Source organism: Talpa occidentalis, unplaced genomic scaffold (genome assembly GCF_014898055.3).
Source record: "Talpa occidentalis isolate TD23 unplaced genomic scaffold, MPIMG_talOcc4v2.1 talOcc4.16, whole genome shotgun sequence".
NCBI lineage: Eukaryota > Metazoa > Chordata > Mammalia > Eulipotyphla > Talpidae > Talpa > Talpa occidentalis.
Window position 1 is genome coordinate 67,663,689 of NW_023601653.1, and position 19,361 is coordinate 67,683,049.

General features: G+C 38.0%; 1 protein-coding gene across 2 annotated transcripts; it reads left to right on the forward strand.

The window, feature by feature from the left end:
• Positions 1 to 8,845: 8,845 nt before the first annotated feature.
• Positions 8,846 to 18,531, forward strand: LOC119247033 (killer cell lectin-like receptor subfamily B member 1). Of its 2 annotated transcripts, none has more exons than XM_054696822.1 (6): positions 8,846 to 8,944; positions 13,626 to 13,724; positions 14,431 to 14,517; positions 16,086 to 16,243; positions 16,607 to 16,722; positions 18,388 to 18,531. In XM_054696822.1, exons 1-6 carry the CDS (start codon positions 8,860 to 8,862, stop codon positions 18,512 to 18,514), a joined length of 672 nt encoding a protein of 223 aa, XP_054552797.1. In that variant the 5' UTR covers positions 8,846 to 8,859; the 3' UTR covers positions 18,515 to 18,531. The 2 variants fall into 2 exon arrangements, with proteins under 2 accessions (XP_054552797.1, XP_037369155.1); XM_037513258.2 differs by having other exon boundaries at positions 16,607 to 16,693; positions 18,388 to 18,445.
• The last annotated feature ends 830 nt before the right edge of the window (positions 18,532 to 19,361 follow it).

Here is a 19,361-nt window from a genome sequence, read left to right on the forward strand (position 1 = left end):
TTACTAGCACTAGGAATAGCCATTTAAAAAAATATAATCAAATGACAGAAACAGAAAATTTACCAAAAGGATCTACAAATGATGCTGAAAGATTGAATTTAGACTCAGCCTCACTCAGAGTAAAAACAATGCAAATTCTCATCCAAATATAGTCATTTATGACATTCATAAGATTAGGAAACTTCCAAATTCCCAAAAGAAGAATGTGCAACTACCAACTACACAAAGAAGACATAGACCACATAACAAGAAGACAGATATAATATGTACACACACACACACACACACACACAGGCTCACACACATACAAAGTAAGGAGATAAACGTATGGGTAACCTACTATGTCAACAAAACTAAAGAGGATAAAACCACATATTAATGAAGTATGTTTGTTTAAAATAAATTTGCTAAATATGAAATGCAAGCAGGCAAAATGACAAAAGATATTGGAAAGAAAATTTTGAACAAGTATATATTTTGCATTGATAGAAAAAAAAAGAATTCAGATTAAGAGATTCAAAATAAGATGACTCACATATATCACATGTAGTAGCACTTGCTATCTTTCCTTCATACCAATTTTTATTTTTTTTATTTTTTATAATAAATTTTATTTTTATATTCCCCATACAATTGCAACCCCCTTATTTAGACCACAGTCCCTCCCCTCCCTGCGCCCCACCCCCCATAGAGAGTCTCTGGTTCATAGTTTTTGTTGATTTTGATTTTTACTTTCTTATAGTTATTCTTTTTCTTGGTCCCTTATTTAAGTTTTCTAGATTCCTGCTATGAGAGACCATCTGGTATTTTTCTTTTTCTTTCTGGCTTATTTCGCTGAGCATGATCCCTTCCAGCACCATCCATGTTGCTGCAAATTGCACGTGTTTATCCTTTTTGAATGCTGAGTAATATTCCATGGTGTATATGTACCACATCTTCTTGATCCAGTCATCTATTTTTGGGCATTTGGGTTGTTTCCAAAGCTTAGCTATTGTAAACAGTGCTGCTATAAACATAGGGGTGCAGGTGCCCTTTGGAATTGATGTTTCTGTGTCCTTTGGGTAAATACCTAGGAGTGGAACTGCTGGATCATATGGAAGCTCTATGTTAAGTAGGTCCAGAAATCTCCACACAGCTCTCCATAGTGGTTGGACCAGTTTGCACTCCCACCAACAGTGCAGGAGAGTTCCTTTTTCTCCACACCCTCGCCAACATTTGTTGTTGCTAGTTTTTTTAATATGTGCCATTCTCACTGGTGTAAGATGGTATCTCATGGTAGTTTTGATTTGCATTTCCCTGATTACAAGTGATGTTGAACATTTTTTCATATGCCTGTTGGCCATTTGCATTTCCTCTTCAGAGAAGTTTCTTTTTAGCTCTTCTGCCCATTTTTTGACTGGATTATTTTCTTTGTTTTTGTTGAGTCTCATCAGCTCTTCGAAGATTTTTGTGATCAGTCCTTTATCATTAGTGTTGTGTGCCAAAATGTTCTCCCAGTTGGTGGGGTTTCTCTTTGTTTTTGCTATGGTGTCTTTTGCTGTGCAGAAGCATACCAATTTTTAAAATGAACAAATAAAATGTACAGATACAACTAAAATTATTTTCTCCCTTTCTCCCTTCCAAAGTTAACATCAGATCTGTGGTTGCTGCAGATAATTTGTATGCATAATTTTTATGCAATTGATAAAAATTTTTATGCATAAATAACACTGATAGTGGCACAATGGTTGAGCGCTGGGTTGCAATGCTGCCCAGAGCTTCTGCAGCACTGATTCAATCCCCGGTTGCTCCCTGGCCACTGGAGGAGGGTCCCACATGGCGCGCAGACCTCTCCTGCCGCCCGCTGCTCCCCTCAGCAGTGTACTTCTGTCCTTCTGCTGCTCTGCTCCCAGCTCTGGCTCTGGTGAATTCTCTTACCCTCCCGCGCTTCTGACTGTACCCAGTGCTTGTATAAATAAATAAATAAATCTTTAAAAAAAAAAGATAAATGCTTGATGCAACTTTCTACTTTTGATGTTGTTGAAAAATCACGTCCCTTGACCTTTTGTTGCAAAGCTGCTTTGGTTTTGTTTCAAATAAATGTTCTTTCCTTTACCACCAGGCTCACCGCAACCACCACTCACCATCCAGCCACGGATTTACCCTGTCCTTTTGTTTCCTCTGAAGACCTGGTTTAGACATCACATTTTTTGTTGCTGTGCAAATAGTGTATTTTGCAATTTATATTTAGCTTACACTTACATAATCCTCCTGACAAATATATGAAGTATAACAGAGTAGATGTTTTCTTCCTTTTTTTTTTTTTTATATATAGAGGCATGTTTTTCTTTCTTTGTTTTTTTGTTTATACATGCACTGGGTACAGTCAGAAGCGCGGGAGGGTGAGAGAATTCACCAGAGCCAGAGCGGGGAGCAGAGCAGGCAGAAGGACCGAAGTACACTGCTGAGGGGAGCAGCGGGCGGCAGGAGAGGTCTGCGCGCCATGTGGGACCCTCCTCCGGTGGCCGGGGAGCAGCCGGGGATCGAACCAGCGTCGCAGAGGCCGCGGGCAGCTTTGCAACCCAGCGCTCAACCGCTGCGCCACCGGGGAGGCCCCAGAGTAGATGTTTTCTAAGTACTGCCTCAACCTCATAAGTAGACCATATCACTATAAAGGAAGGGCTTTGAGAATTTGATTTCCAGCAGCTGCCTTTTCTCCCATCTACATGCTGTGTATTTGGTGACACCAAAATGATAGGAGAACTGTGCTATTCTAAAAAGAAACACAACTCTTAGGGTATAGAAGTGAGACTTAGCAAGATGGATGCCTGACTCAGGCAAATACTCAGAAGGCCATTGCTCACTGCCACATGGCTGACCATAGCTATAAATAGCAAAGTGCTTTAGGGAGTTCTTTGTGTTACTTCCTGTATGTAAAAGTGACTGACCTAATTCTTTAGCAGTAGAAATTATAAACCATTCCCTGCCCAAAATTTCTGGGCAGTATCTTTTTCTCTTGATTTTGCTACAAATCTTGTGAATCTCTGTATCATTCATATGGAACAAACTATGGACAATACATTGACTGCTTGGTAGAATTTGCATTTAGTTTTGTAGAAATCAGTAGGTTCAGTTGGTGTGTAGACATCTTTAATTTTTGCATTATAAAATGCTTATGTTAAGTTATAATACCAAATCTTTCTCTCTCTCTCTCTCTCTCTCTCTCTCTCTCTCACACACACACACACACACACACACACACATACAAAATCTTCTCTTTTTTTCTTCTTTTTTTTTCAAGATTTATTTATTTATACAGGAGCCGGGGCACAGGCCAGAGATGCAGGAGGGTGAGAGGATTCACCAGAGACAGAGCAGGGAGCAGAACAGGCAGACAGACTGAAAACACTGCTGAGGGGAGCAGCGGGCAAGACAGGAAAGGTCTGCCTCTCCATATGGGGTTTCTCCTTGGCCAGCTGAGAATCGAACCCACTCTACAGAGGCCACAGAGGACAGCCTCACAGCGCTGAGCTCAAGCCACTGTGCCACTGGGAAGGCCCATAAAATCTTCTTTTGTAAGCAAATAAAACCACTATCTGTCTTAAATATGGAAAAGACATTAAGAGATAATATGAGTAAATTGTGCTTTCTCCTGCTCCATGCAAAATAGTCTTATGTGCAAATCCTAACCCACAGCCCAGATTGTGACTATAATAGGAGATAGGGTCTTTAAACAAAGAAATTAAGTTAAAACCAGGCCATTAGGGTGAGTCCTGATTCAATATGACTGTCCTTATATGCAGAGAAGTTTAAGGTACATCCATGGAGAAGATCCTGTGAAGCTATGGAGAGAAGATATTTACAATTCCCAAAATTAACCTGCTTCAACATCTTGATCTCAGGCTTTTAACCCCTTAGAACTATATGAGAAAGAGAACCCAGACTAGGGCACTTTGTTATGGCAGCTCCAGCAAACCCAACCAGGAGGAGCTGCACACCTACTCTCCAGCGCCAACATGGAGCACAGGACAGCACAAGTACCTGAGACAGGGATTCATTTCTTCAGCTATTTCCATGGAATTTTTCCCTGACAATGCAAGTATAGCTGTGGTTCAGGGGAAATTTTCCATTTTTTTAAATTGCAATAACATTGGTTTACAACATTGTATATAATTCAGAGATACAGGCTCTTAACATGCATGTTACCAGAAAATTCATGTCTAATTGTGAAACAGACATAATTGATATTAACGCTTTAAAAATAATGTATAGGGCCTCCTCAGTGGCGCAGCAGTTGAGCTCTGGGCTGCAAAACTGCCTGCAGCCTCTGCAGTGCCAGTTCAATTCCCAGCGGCCAGCGAGGGTCCCACATGGCACGCAGACCTCCACTGCCATGCCCGCTGCTCCCCTCAGCAGTGTATTTCATCAGTCTGCCTGTTCTGTTCCCCGCTCTAGCTCTGGTGAATTCTCTCACCCTCCCATGCTTCTGACTGTACCCAATGCTTGTATAAATAAATAAATAAATCTTTAAAAAAATAAAACAAAAAAATAAAAATAATGTGTAAATATATCCTGCATGAACAATCTCCAAGAACAAGAGGAAAGGTAAAAATGTATCTATTTTTATAAAACACTGAAATACTGAGACATGTGCAAAGAAATGGGGACCTAACAAATAAAGCTGGACCCTGATGAGTGAGAAGACCAAGCAAAGGTCTAACAAGCTACAGTCAGATGAGAGGTCTTCAGTGAAATTTACAAATTTCAATATTTACACTTAGGAATAATTTTCTTTCTAATTCCATATTGAATAAGCAAGTCAGCAGAGCTCACAGATTCCTGAGACAAGTAAATGAAGTGGAACACAAGTGGGGTGAGGCTGTTGCACCCCCATTGAGTCCTTGGAGGCTCTTACTGTTCTCCCATACCCATTGTCTCACTGCTTTCCTCCAACTGACCATTTCCCTCATCTCTGGGTGGAGGAGACAGAGTCATTCCATCAAGACCACTGTCCTACATCTTTGATATTTTAGAGTACATTCTCTCCCTTCCTTATTTGTTACTACTGAACATTAGTTTTCCCCCAGTTGCACAAATTTTCTTCTGTATTATTTTTCTATTATCTATTACGGTAAAAAGACATAAGACAGAGTTTACCTTCTTACCAAATTTTAACACTACATCTCCAAAGTGTTAACTTTATTTATATTGTTGTAAAGCAGATCTCCAGAATTGCTCATCTTACAAATCTGAAATTCTATACATACTTAGTAACTTCTTTCCTCCCCACACCCTAGTGAGTCACCTACTTCTTGTTCTTGTGAATTTTGCTGCTTTCATACTTTATACAAGTGAAATAATATTTGTTCATTGGACTCATGCTTATAAAACCTAAAGACTCATCCACAATGGAGTATGACTTAGTTTCCTTCTTCTTGAAAAGGAACGGTGTTCCACACCACATTTTCACTCTCCAGTCATCTGGGAGTGGACATTTGGGTTGTTTAAACTATTGTGAATACTGAACAGTGCTGCTATAAAAAAAGTGATTTAAATATCACTAAGAAAAATTCTTTTGAATATATATGCAGACATAGGAGTCCTGGTTCATAGGGTAGTTTTTCTTTTGTAGTGTTGACTGAACTCTTTGTTATTTTTCATAGTGGTTGCACCATTTACCCTAAGGCAATGTGGTTTTTATATTCTTTCTCATATTTGTCATTTTCTGATTTTGTTGTGTATGTGTTAGTCATTCTAACTGTTCTTAGGCAATATCTCATTGTGGTTTTGATTTGTATTTTCCTGATGATTAGTGATGTTGAGCATCTTTCCCTATACTTTTGACCATTTGTATACCATCTCTGGAGAAATGTCTACTCAAGACCTTTGCTCACTTTTTAACCAGGTTCTCTCATTTTGTTGCCATTGACAATGGGCCATAGAAGTACTATATATGTACAGGATATTATCTCCTTATCAAATATACGATTTACATATATGTTCTCCTATTCTATAAATTGACCTTTTACTCTACTGATTGTGTCCTTTGGCACAAAAAAATTTTAAAATTTGCTTATTGTTCCTTTTGTTGCCTATGATTTTGATATCACATGAAAGAAATCATTTGCCAAGTCCAATGTCTTGAAGCTTTTCTTATGTTTACTTCTAGAGTTTTATAGTTTTAAGTCTTATACTAGATTTTTAATCCACTTGCCATTAATTTTATATAGAGTGTAAAAAAATGGCCCATCATCATTTTTCTGCGTGTGAATATATATTATTTTCCCACATCGTTAGTTGAAGACATTTTTTTCCCCATTGAACACCCTTGGTCTCACTGTTAAAGATCATATGGCCATATACATGATGCTTATTCTGGCCATTTTGCTGTGTTTATAAGACACTGTTTTGATTAGGGAATGTTAGGCTGGTTTTTCAGTTTCTGAAAAAATATACTTTTGTAATCTGGATATGGGTTGAATTGGTTCATCAAATTGACTCATCTATAGTACACGTTAGGTAGTATACACAGCTTAACAATATTACTTTTTCTAATCCATATATTCTAATCCATGGATGTATTTTCATTTACTTACAGCTTTATATTTTTTCAGTACAGTTTTATTGTTTTAATGTCTTTCACCTCCTCAATCATATTTATGGTGGAACATTTAATCTTTTTGATGATTTGTGAATGGAATATTTCTCTTCATTTCCTTTCTAAATTGTTCATCATTAGTGCATAAAAATGCAATTGAGTTCTGTGTAATGATTTTATCTTGCAAAGCTGGAGATGCTAGTATTTCTCTACATTTCCTTATCTCTTGTGACCCCTATGTCTGCTTGAAGAACTTCAGGATTGTCTGTGGCTCACCACAATTTATAGTGGTTTCCAAACTTACCTGATCCTGTAAAGTCTCCCAGTCAGCCAAGACAGAATCCAGTCCCTCAAATAGCACCTAGTCAATGCAGGATGTAGGAGGTACAATCCAACTCATCTTCCCATTTCCAAGGAGGATAGTGTATGAGCTTCCTCCTAATGCAGCTTCACCATGCTCTGTAACAAGAGAGGCATCAACCAGTTACCAAATGCTGGAATTATTTTTACTCCTTTATTGCAATCTCTTCTTTGTTTTACAATGACCTGGGTGCTATAGCTTGTCAACCTTCTCAGGGACTCTTATAGAAGTAATATGGTCCTTAGAGTGTTGTTAATTCTGTGTCTCTGTGGACGATGGAGGGCTTGGAGTTCCCTAGTCTGCTATTTTCTTTACTCTGTTAGACCTAGCATCCTAGCGTGGCTTCCCTTCTCTGAAGATTACCACTTGTTTTTTTTCAAAAGATTACCTCTTTTATTTTTACCTTTTTGAGAATGATTCTCATATCTCCACATGTTGGAACCAATTTTTTTGTTTCAATTATGCTTCTTCATATTATAAGGTAATTTTGTTCCTATTTATTTTCCTGTCTAACCCAACATCTACTACTGAGCCAGCAAAGTTAAATGTCAAAATAAGTCATGTAGTTAAACATCTATTATTCCTTGAACTACTCAGTATACTGCCTTATTAATAGTATTATTAGTAATATTGCTACATGCCAAACCTCATAATTACTTATAATCTTTTACCCCCTAAAATTTCTAGATTTAATATTATATATATGTGTGTATGTGTAAAATCTCTCTAGGTAGAGATAACAGTGACAGCCTATACCTGAATTCTTTTTTTTCGATATCTGAATTCTGATAGACTTTTCTTGTGAAAGTGTCATCTATGTGATTGAATGCTCAAATTAATATATTAACAAATTAGAAAAATCGCCAGGTTTGAATTCCTGTGAGCATTTTATTTTATATGTATACAATGGTACTATGGATCTTCATGAGAGCAGATAATTGCCATAACAAGCAAAACTACAACAAGCAAAATGAAATGAGCCATCCATGAATATCCATGTGGATAAAGACTGTTATCAGCTTATATTTCCAGATGTTTATAAATTTTTTGCAGACTTCTATTTGAAGTAGGCACACTTACCTTGAATAAATTAATTTTAATGACAATTGTGGGTCCCTGGTATTCTCAGTTATGATTCATAATTTGATATTAAACTTCAGTGCACTAAAAGCACCATTTTGCTAATTTTTAAATTATGTCTATGAGGTAACAATTTACCCACTGTATGTATTTTAGGCTTATAAGTTCACACCTCTACACCTCCACAATGTGTGCTATCACACCATGCCCACCACCAAAGTGCCATGGGGCTCTAGCCCACCCGCTCCCACACCCCCTCTCCTTCTGGTGGTCTCTTTCTTCTGTCAAATGTCAAGGGCCTTTTCCACATCTACAGCTCCATTTTCTGCATTTTGTAGCTTTCTTTGGAGCACAAATATTTCAGGGAGAATTTAGAGTTTGGGGAAGGCATTGTACGGGGCTTTATTTTGCATGAGTGCTTAGTATTTAACAACATTGTGGTAAGTCTTACTTATCAAGATGACTGGGTTGGGTTTTTTTTTGTTGTTGTTGTTGTTGATTTTTTTGGTTTTTGTATTTATTTAAGGGTCTCTTTAAGTTATACATTAGATGAATACCTCATTTCCCTCTGAAGGTCAGAGGTGCAACTACAAACAAGCCTTCCCACAATTTGTCAAACAAAAAAACAGTTAGTTCACTAAATCCATTATTGAATATTCAAATACAGTGGACTCAGTAAATGGCCAGTGTCACTAATTTATGGAGAAACCCACAGCTAGAGGTGTGGGTGCAAGGGAGATAACAAAGCATTTCAGACTAGGCACTTCCTTTTGCTGATCTTGCATCAGAGGACCTAGAGTTTTCCCTCACGCAAAGTTAGTGCCACTGTCTCCTCTTTGCTATGGATGGACAAGTGATGTACGCTGAATTAAATGTATCCAGGAAATCGGGCCTTAAAAGTTCATCACCCCCATCTGTTCCTCAGGGTAAGTGACTTTGATTTTCCTTTTGGCATTTGTTTATATTCCATAGTTAGTTTTTCTTGATAAATATGTGGTATTAAATCATTGCTTTGAATGAGTAGCAGTCCCAGATTAATATTAAGCCTGATTATAGGTAATCCCAATTGTGAGGAAAAGCACATCCTACAGATTTATTTTTATTAAAGTATGTGTGGTAAAAATGAAAATCATATCTATTACTGTACCTTGGTTAAAAGACCCTGAAGAAGTATTTTACATGTATAAACAAAGGATTTTTAGGGAAATATTGCTACCTTTATGCAGTAGTACCCCACCTCATTCAAATGCTCTACAAAATACTAAGATCAAGCCCAATGTATTTGCATCCATACCATGCCTTTCAGAATACAAAGTGTAGCCTTACTGATGGACATTCTTCACTCTCAGAAGAGAAGAGGAAATCTTTCTGGAAGAAAGTCATATTCAGGAGCAAAGACTTGAATATAATTACAATCTGATAACTTCTTACTCTGAAACTTGAAAAAGTATCGCTAGGGAACCAATTTGAATGTCTGTTAAAAGCCACACATTTCTCGTTGCCAAAGGAGGAGTATTCTGCAGAAAGAAATGGAGCTCTAACCCCAGGTAAAAGGTGACTGACATATGACCTGGAGTTCATGAAACAAATCCCAGAAACTAGATGAAACTGAGCATGAATATCAGGGCCATCTGAAACCTAGCCAAATTTACTAACATCAATAATATTGAAATTTTTATTTAACCTGATTATGCTAAACATTTGGATGTCCCCTTCCTCAATGGTTGCATATAGATTTGAAGCTATTAATCAATGTTCATGTTGTGGGGCAAAGTCAGGATAATCGAATATGTTTTAATATACTCTTCATATGGGAATTAAGGGAAACAGAATTCTGATAACAGCATTAGGGTTTCGTCAAGGCTGTTATTTCTTGATTGTACGAACAAGATTTTCTTTTTCCTTATTCAGGTGCTATACCAATGGAGGGGAGGGTGGATGGAATTGTAATAAGGGCTGTCAGAAAGATAGTGAGATGTTTTTCTTCAGAAGCTACTCTCTATGACCCCATATAAATGGGTTCAGAAAATTTACCTACTCTGATACATTCATTGTCCAGAAAATATAATCTTGAAGGTAAATCTCAGGGGGGAGGTAATAGAATAAATTTAAAACAAAACATGAGATTATAGTTACTGCTCTAGTATCACAGCATCAGGAAACCACTGTTGAGTCTCTGACCAAATGGTCAGGTTGTGGTAACATGTACGATAGTGATTGTATCATGGGCTGTCAGTACAACTGGAGAGATATATGACCTATTTAGCTGTGGGCTAGGCTCAGTCTTCTAGAACAGGTATTGGCAATGAACCTTTAGAATTTATTCAAAAGTCGGCACTTACTACGTGCCTCCTTTGCACCTCAGGCAGAGTCTACAGTCACAAGTAAAACAGAGGGGAAAACCTTCTTCTTTGTTTTATGGAGACATGCAAATAAGCCAATAGCTAAGTATTTATGAAAGGAGCAGTTGATAATGAATGCACTTGACCAAAATAACAAAGGGAACTGGAATTTAGGTTTGTGGGAGGGCACAGAACATCGTAGAAGGCCTCCATGATGGTTTGACATTTAAATCAAGACCTGGAAGAAATGCAGGACAGAGACATGTTCTTTTGGAAAAAGGTCCCGCAGTTGCAAAGTTCTGAGAGGAGGTCTTGCCTGTCTTGCTGTAGGAGGAGATGTGAGTTAGAGTGAAAGGCAGCACACAGGAGATGAAGTTAGAGATGCAGCGGGACACCAGGATGAATAGGGATGTGTAAATCCCTTTATAGAGATTATGTTTATAGATGTTTATGTTTCTTGATAGAAAACCATTAAATGGTACAGAACAACAGAGTGAGATGACTTCATAGACTGTGTACATGCAGTGAATGGGTTAACCCACAGAGTTAGATTTACCTTTCTTTCCCATTTGCTTCTGTAAATCCATTCATTCCAACCTCTTAGAGCAGCAGAAAAGTGATTCAGAAGAGCCAGGAGTGAGAACCTAGGGTTTGTCTTAGGTTCATGGGCTGAATGTAGCCACTTGTGTCATGCTGGCGCTCATTGATAGTCTATCAATATCTCATTTAGTTTTCTCCTATTCAGATGGATGCCCAGAGGCTTGGAGTGTCCTCTGGGATCAACTCACACCTGCCACCTCCTGTTGGTAGTCCACATGTCACTACCTTGAATCTAATCTACTTCCTTCCTTATCACATTTAGTTACCCTAATTCCATTTCCCTAAGGACATTCATAAGAACAAGCTCCTATGTGATTGTCAGCACAACAACAGATGAGACCACTGCAGTTGTCTATAATGTGATGAGCATAGGTCAATTGTTAGGAGCATGTAGAGAAACAAAGTTTAGCTGGACTTGAAAGTCACTTTGGAACATATATTGAGAGTAAAAGGCAACATTTTAGCATGTCTGATTCAAGTTTTTAATAAGTAACTCAAGGCAGGTAATCATTTATATTGAGAAATAATAGAAAAATATAAAAAAGTATAAATAACATGAATAAATCAATAACTGTAGATAAATTAGAAAACTTTTACTTGTGAAGACCCTTGATTCTAATATGATTTAAAAAAGAATTTGCAGGGCCTCCCTGTTGGCGCAAGGGGTTAAGACGCAACCTATGAAGCTATCCGCAGCCTCTGCAGCATGAGTTTGTTCCGCTGGCCGGCCAGGGAGCAACCCACATGGCGCAGCAGACCTCTCCTGTCTTGCCGGCTGCTCCCCTCAATGTTGTATTCAGGGGCTCTGCCTGTTCTGCTCCTCACTCTGTCTCTGGTGAATCCTCTCACTGCCCACACCTCTGGCCTGTACCCCAGCTCTTGTATGCATAAATAAATAAATCTTTAAAAAATATAAAATAAAATAAACAGAATTTGTAATTGTAATATATCTAGTATTCTACAAAACAAATGGGAGCAAATATTTCTTTTTTTTTTTTTTTATTTTTTTTTTTATAGAGGCATGCTTTATTTATTTGTTTGCTGGTTTGTTTGTTTGTTTTGTCTATACATGCACTGGGTACAGTCAGAAGCGCGGGAGGGCGAGAGAATTCACCAGAGCCAGAGCGGGGAGCAGAGCAGGCAGAAGGACCGAAGCACACTGCTGAGGGGAGCAGCGGGCGGCAGGAGAGGTCCGCGCGCCATGTGGGACCCTCCTCCAGAGGCCGCGCGCAGCTTCGCAACCCAGCGCTCAACCGCTGCGCCACCGGGGAGGCCCGGGAGCAAATATTTCTTATCCTTAAATAAGAGATATGAGAGTTATATTGTATAAAGATAGTTTAGTGTGAATTAGCACAATAAAGTTACAGCTAATTTAATGTTTGGAGTTATAGCCCAGTGTTTCCCAAGATTTTTTTTTTATTTAAGTAACATTGCACTACAACATTATATTATATTGCTATATACTGTTACATAATGTTATATTAAACAAAATGAATCAATGAGAAAATGTCAAAATGCTTATTCTACATCTAATTCTAATCTAATTCTACATCTAATCAATGTTATGGCATTATATAATGTTAGATTATATGATCTCCCAAAATTTAATAAATTCTTTTTTTAAAATTTTCCCTATGAAATCCATTTTAAAGATGTCCAGTAACAAAATACATTGGTAAAGTTATGATTAATTTATCATTCACTTTCATTAATTAGCTAATTAACCAAAACTTCTGATAAACATGAGACAGTTTATTGTACTCGATATGTTGGAGAAAAGCAAAGATATTTGATATTTGTTTAAACTATGCAATGTAGGCATCAGTTCATGTGACATTATGCTCACTAACATAATTAGCAGACTGACAAAATACTCTTCCTTGATTGCAATGCACTTGGTCTTAATTGGAGATGATTTTTCTGGACAACAAAAAGCAGAGAAATCCATGTCCACAAACAGAATTTTATATATCATAGTGACTAAAATGGTGTTTGTCACAAATAGAACCTCACAAAATATATCTTCAATGAGTGAAGGTGATCCTTTTTTGACAAAATAATTTGACATACTCTCTGGAATAGGACAGATGTTTTATTTTCTTATAACACTTGGCAATTTTCAAAATATCTTATGTCTATCTCACTTGATAATTTGTAAACCAATCTTTTGTACATAAGACAGCATAAATATTTCAGCTTTTATCACTGAGTTAACTTCCAGGTAAATGTGATAGAGAATTAATTTTGCGGGATTCTACATTAAGAAGTCTGATAAATGTTCTTTTCTGTCCCCAGTTATCCAAATGTGATCAAAATTGCATGTGCTAGTCTCCCTATGGCACAGGGGATAAAGTCTCATCACTGTCATCCTATTGCCAGCCACTGTGACTATAAGTTGGGTTCCCAGCCAGGAAAATGACCCACATGGCACAGTAGACATTTTCTATCTCACCTGCTGCTCCCCTCAGCAGTGTATTTCAGTGTATCTTCCTGTTCTGCTCCACATGGTCTCTGGTGAATCCTCTTACCCCCTGCACCACTGGCCTGTGCCCCAGTTCTTATTTGCATAAATAAATAAAAATAAATATTAAAAAAAAAACTACCTGTGCTTATTGTACCAGTGAACTCAAGGGAATTAAATGCATGTATTTTCTTACCTTCTCAGGTGTCTGTCAGTGTCCATCCTGGCATCAACTTGCTCTGAAAGTTGGCTGTGCTGGGCTTATTCTTCTCTCCTTGGCTGTGATTGGGTTGAGTGTTTCAGGTAAGTGATTCAAGACCATTTGCTTCAGAACATTTACTCAACTGCTCTCATAAATATTAGAGTATCTTAACATAATTTGACCACCCAGATATAGTAAAAGACCAGTGAAATAAAAACAATAACAAAACAATACTTTTAATAATGCTCAGCCCATATCCACTTTGCAATTACAGCATTTTATTTTTTCTTTCTGAATTTTCTGCTAAGTCTCCATAGGGATTTCACATGTATGAACTTAAAAGGAGTTTACAAAAACTTAAAAGAAGATTACAATTATGAGAAAAATATGCAACAATGAAGAAATTTTAAGTTGCTACTCATTTACAGTTTCTTAAGTATCAAAAAAATTCCAGAATGCAATAACAATCTCTCTCATGGGGTAAATATAATTATACTCAATCTGAAGAGGAAAAGTTTCAGAGAGAAGTGTAAGCACTTTAAGAATTTAGCACCTTTATATTGACTTACCTAGTAGAAAACAGGCAACTCAATGTCCAAGTGAGTTCCCTTGTTTTGTGGATATTCTTATTTGCTTATTATGTAGTCATTGTAGTTGCCAAACTAAACACTTTGTTACTGCACCTCTGTTCTTTTATTTTCTGTTCGTATTCAAGCTTGTTGAGATCATTTAGTTCCCTGAAGAGATAAATATTTTCATTTTATTGTCCATTTGATTATTTTAACTTCCTTAATGCTTTTTTACTAGTGATATCCTTGAAACTGACATCATCATCAACAAACAATTGTACTGGGGATGTTCAAGATGTTCAAAAGAACAGAAATGAAACTACAGGTGATCTTGTGGTTTAAATGTCTAAGAGTAACCGCTGGTATTTGATAGATACCATGGATTACCTTCCTTAAGGCTCATAACAGTGCATATATTAATATGCTATAATCACTTATTCTACGTTTGACAAACTAAGGCATGAAAAGATGAACAGCTCACATGGGGTCATACGACTAGTCCCTGGTGACCAGATAGTACTTTAGGAGTCTCTCCTCAAAGTCTGTGATGATCCTAATCATCAGAGCAAATCCCACATGAGGAACTGATGCTCAGATAGTCAATAATCAGTAACCAGGTTCTAAGGGGAAAAGTAAAATATGCATGTAAGTGGGATATTTTAATTTAATGAATACATTAGACTGATGTTAATCACACTCAAACATAAAGTGAATATTAAATATTTATTGTATTAATCATGAAGATATTATGTTCCAATAAGTAGTGTGTTTTGATAGTCTATTGTTGAATGTACCAGAATGTGAAATTTATTGTACATATTATAACAGAACAGAAATTGTAGGATATCTGAAAAATACTCTGCAAATTGTTATGCCATAGGTCACATTAATTAGAAAATATGTAACTTGGCAATTAGAATGTTTCTTAAGACTTTTTCTCCGTGATGTTTGACTCTAATTTAGGAAAGGAATTATTGTTTGCTTTGCTTTATGCAAGCTGTTAAAGTAAATATTTTTGGGTCATTTGCATATGTTGTCCATGTATGGACTGGCAGCAAATTTAAGCAAACTCTGAAACATTTTGACTCTACCATCATTGGATTATGTGGATTTGAACGATTGTTCTGTGTGTCAGAAACTTAGAATGTAAGATGTGGCTGCTTAAGTTACTCTGAAAGCCTTTTCCTGTTCTAATATTTCTTAATTCAATTCATGCCCAGTGTAACTGCTCACTAGTTCCTTATTCGTGATACCAGAATAGACAGCAGTTTCAATTTCCTCGCGAATATAATGAAATCATGAGTATTACTTACAAAAACTTCAGTACATTTGTTACAGGGCAGCCCTGATATAAAACGGGTTGCCTGGCTGTGGGTCCCCACCCGCGTGCTTAAAAGGCACTTATTAATACTCCACTACAGGCACACACAAAAGGTTAATAAAAGGTTTATTTACAGGGGAAAGAGAAATGAGGAAATGTACAACTCAGGGAGAAAACAGGGAAATAAAGTCTTAAATACGTCCTACCCGATCTGCCGGCCTGGAAACCCAATGGCACGCTGAGAGCTGGCCAAGAGCCACGAGCTGGCGGAGAGCCAAAAAAAGGAACCCCTCAAAGCCCACCTGTCTGGTTTTATACCAAACCTGGCTGCTTAACCCCACCCTCAGGTTCCAGCAACTTTCCCTTTGGTGGTGATGGGATTTGTCTTTCCCAATGTCCTGATGGCTTTGGTCTGGAATGGGGGTGGAGTCCACAAAGCCTCTGTGGGATTAGCTTTAGGACTTCCTTTCCCCCTATCACATTCACGATACCTGTGCATGTGTGATAAGTTGTGGTGGGATGGAGGCTGGTTAGAAATATAACACTTCTATTTTTTCTTTTTCTTATTGTAGAAAGGCCAAGTCTGTTGAAGTGCCCCAAAGATTGGATTCTGCTCAGAGAGAAATGCTTGGTTTTTATTTCTAGTTCTCCCCAACATTGGACTCACAGTTTAGCTGACTGCTTAACAAAAGAAGCCAGTTTGGTGCTTATTCAAGATCAGGAAGAATTGGTAAATAATTACATAAAACATTGAGTAGAACTTAGCAGTTTCTTCTGCCACAGCAAGGTCTTGGAGCTTTAGCTTAAAGATTCCAGGATAATGGAAGTACTAACTTTTACTTTAAGAAGCTCACCATCTGAGAGACTAAGCAGACAAGCAAAAAATAGAGGGCAATTGGATGAATACAATACAAATCTAAATAGCCAGAGAGAAAAATCACAAAGGGATAATTAAGTCTAAGGGGGAGGCAGGGAGAGGTTTCACAGAGGAAGTGATACATGAACTGGGCTTTAGCGGGTGAACTGAAGGGGAGTGCAAGCCACGAACAGAAAAACATTCAATATTCAATCATCTCTTCTGTTCCATTTATAGACACTCATACAACACCAGCTACCTGATAAAGGACTTAATTTTTGGATTGGATTGAATTTTACATTATCAGAGAAGAAATGGAAGTGGGTAAATGGCTCATTTTTAAATTCTAATATGTGAGTATGAGACAGGCTATTTGAATATTCACGTTACGTCAGGTTTTCATTGTAGGGCAGTAACATTGCTTTTAAAGATTGAGTTTTGTAGTTTTAATTTAACTTAAAAATTGTCAAGAGTTTCAGAATTAGCTGAGATGAGTTAAGTCTGATATTACATGACAATTTCACATATGAAAAGATTCATGTGCAGTGGAGTTGTAGAAGAAAAGGAATTGAGGGCCTCCTTGGTGGCTCAGGGGTTGAAGACAGCACTGTCAAGCCATCGCCAGTCACTGCAGCACAAGTTTGATCCCAGGCCAGCAGGGAGCTACCCTTATGGTGCAGGCAACCTCTCCTGCTTCGCCCTGCTGCTCCCCTCAGCAGTGTATATCTGTAGATCTGCCTGTTCTGTTCTCACTCTCTCTGGTGAATCCTCCACCCCACAACACCTCTGGCTTACACCTCAGTTCTTGTCTGTATAAATAAATCTTAAAAAAAAAAAAAGGAAGAAAAAGAATTGACTACCTCCTTTGGAGGGGGCATATGAACATTTTAAAAATCTCTAACTGGGTCCACCCTGGTGGCCTAGGGGTTGTCTCTGTTTTACCACCACCACAGCCTCAGTTTGGTCCCCGGCCAGGAAGCTACCCACATGGTACAGCAGACCTCTCCATTCTCGCCCGCTGCTCCCCTCAGCAGTATTATCACAGTAGATCCACCTGCTCTGCTCCCCACTCTGTCTCTGGTGAATCCTTTCACAGTTCACACCTCTGGCATGTACCCCAGTTCTTCTACACACACACACACACACACACACACACACAAACACACACAATTAAAAAAAAAAATTCCCTAACTGCAGCCTGTTGGCACATAGAAATTTTAAGTATTTTTTCAAACTGTGGGACTACATACCTTAGTGGTTACAACCAGCACTGGAAAATTATTATGAAAGGGAAAAAAATATTCAGTGTCAGAGTGTGGAGCCCAGGCATGAAAAAGAAACTACCCACATTTTGAGAAATTGTGTAGTGTATTCTAACCTTTGTTAGAAGACATTTATGTAAAAAAAAGTACATAGGCTGCAAAGGAGCTATTTTCTGTTTGCTACTGGATGTCTCAATATAGCATCTTGTGTAAATGACCAAGATAACCTCACTGTGGAAAGGTTATTGCTATACAGACTTTGGATGAGTTTTTGGATGACATGTCATGTGTATCCATGAATGATTTAATCAAGTTTGCATGAACCCGCCACATTACTGACCACATGCTTTGCTTAATCACAGTCACGCTTTCAAGCACATCATCTCCATGCCACCCCAGATAGCCGGTGACTTTATCCTGTAGATTGAAGAAAACTCAGGCTGTGTGAAGTTAAGAATTTTTCACGTGACAAGTTAATAACAGACTATGGAGACTCAGTACCCAGATTCCACAGCTTCTCTTCTGTAGATACATTGTGAAGTTTCTTGCCAGAATGATTCTGCTTCAGTAAAGAGGAAGTTGGAAGGTCCAGAGATTGACATTAGCCTTACATGAAAGAGTTGTACCATTATATTTGTGAATTACTGGGACATTTAGCCCCCCCACTCCTTCCAGAGAGCCGTAGAAACAGTGGCCAGATGAGGAGAATCATGTGAGAAAATCCAAATATAAAAGATACTTTGTTTTGTTCCATAGATTGCAGATTAATGGTGAAGAGAAAGAAAACAACTGCGCTTACATCTCACATAAAAAAATAGCATTTGAGAACTGTGAGGCGGAAAATAAGTGGATTTGCCAAAAGAACTTAAAACATCAGAAATAAAGCCTGTTCTGTGTTGACTCTGGAGTGTGCATCCCCCTCCTGTCCCTGCCCCAACACACACGTCTAATTTTAACCCTTAAAATGTAATTTAATGTTGAAATGGCCCGAGGTGACTTTAGCTGCACAAAGTGAACAAATACAAAGATTTCTAAATATGGTTGTGAATCTCACAGAATTTCATGTCAAACCTATACGTTCTGTAAGTGAGAAACAGACATATAGAAAATCATACATCTCATTTTAAGAGGCACTGCTGTTTTGTGGGAAAATGTTCACACCATTAAATGGTTTCTAATGCTGGTCTCTGTACATGGATCCTCTCTGTGCCTTAGCTCACATGCAGAAAAATGTAGTTGTAGTCAATGATTTCTAAAGATTGTGGATCTCTCATAGATTTTTCATACCATCAACTACTGGGTTGTGGCAGAACAACCACCAAAGTCCATAAAGACATGAAACCACTAACCTCACCTGGCCTGGCAGGCTCAGTCTTGTGGTTTATCCCAGACAGAATTCACATTACATCCATAGTAGTTCAAATGGGCGCCACTTCTGTGGTGATTTTCCAACCAATGAAAGGAGAACAAAGGGAAAAAAAACAAACCTCAGCAATGAGAAGAGGGTTATGCCATTTTGCTGCTTTACAACACCTTCTTGATTTCTTTTATAATATACACGGTTGGAGAGCTATTTATTTGCCTATGTTGTTGTTATTATTAATATCATTATTGTTAGCAGGTTATTATTGCTACTCCTACTATTTAGGTCCTCTGCAGGGGACTCAGAACCACGAGAACAAGGACATTCCTAATATTGCTACCCAATGCATGGTTCTGGTACATCATTG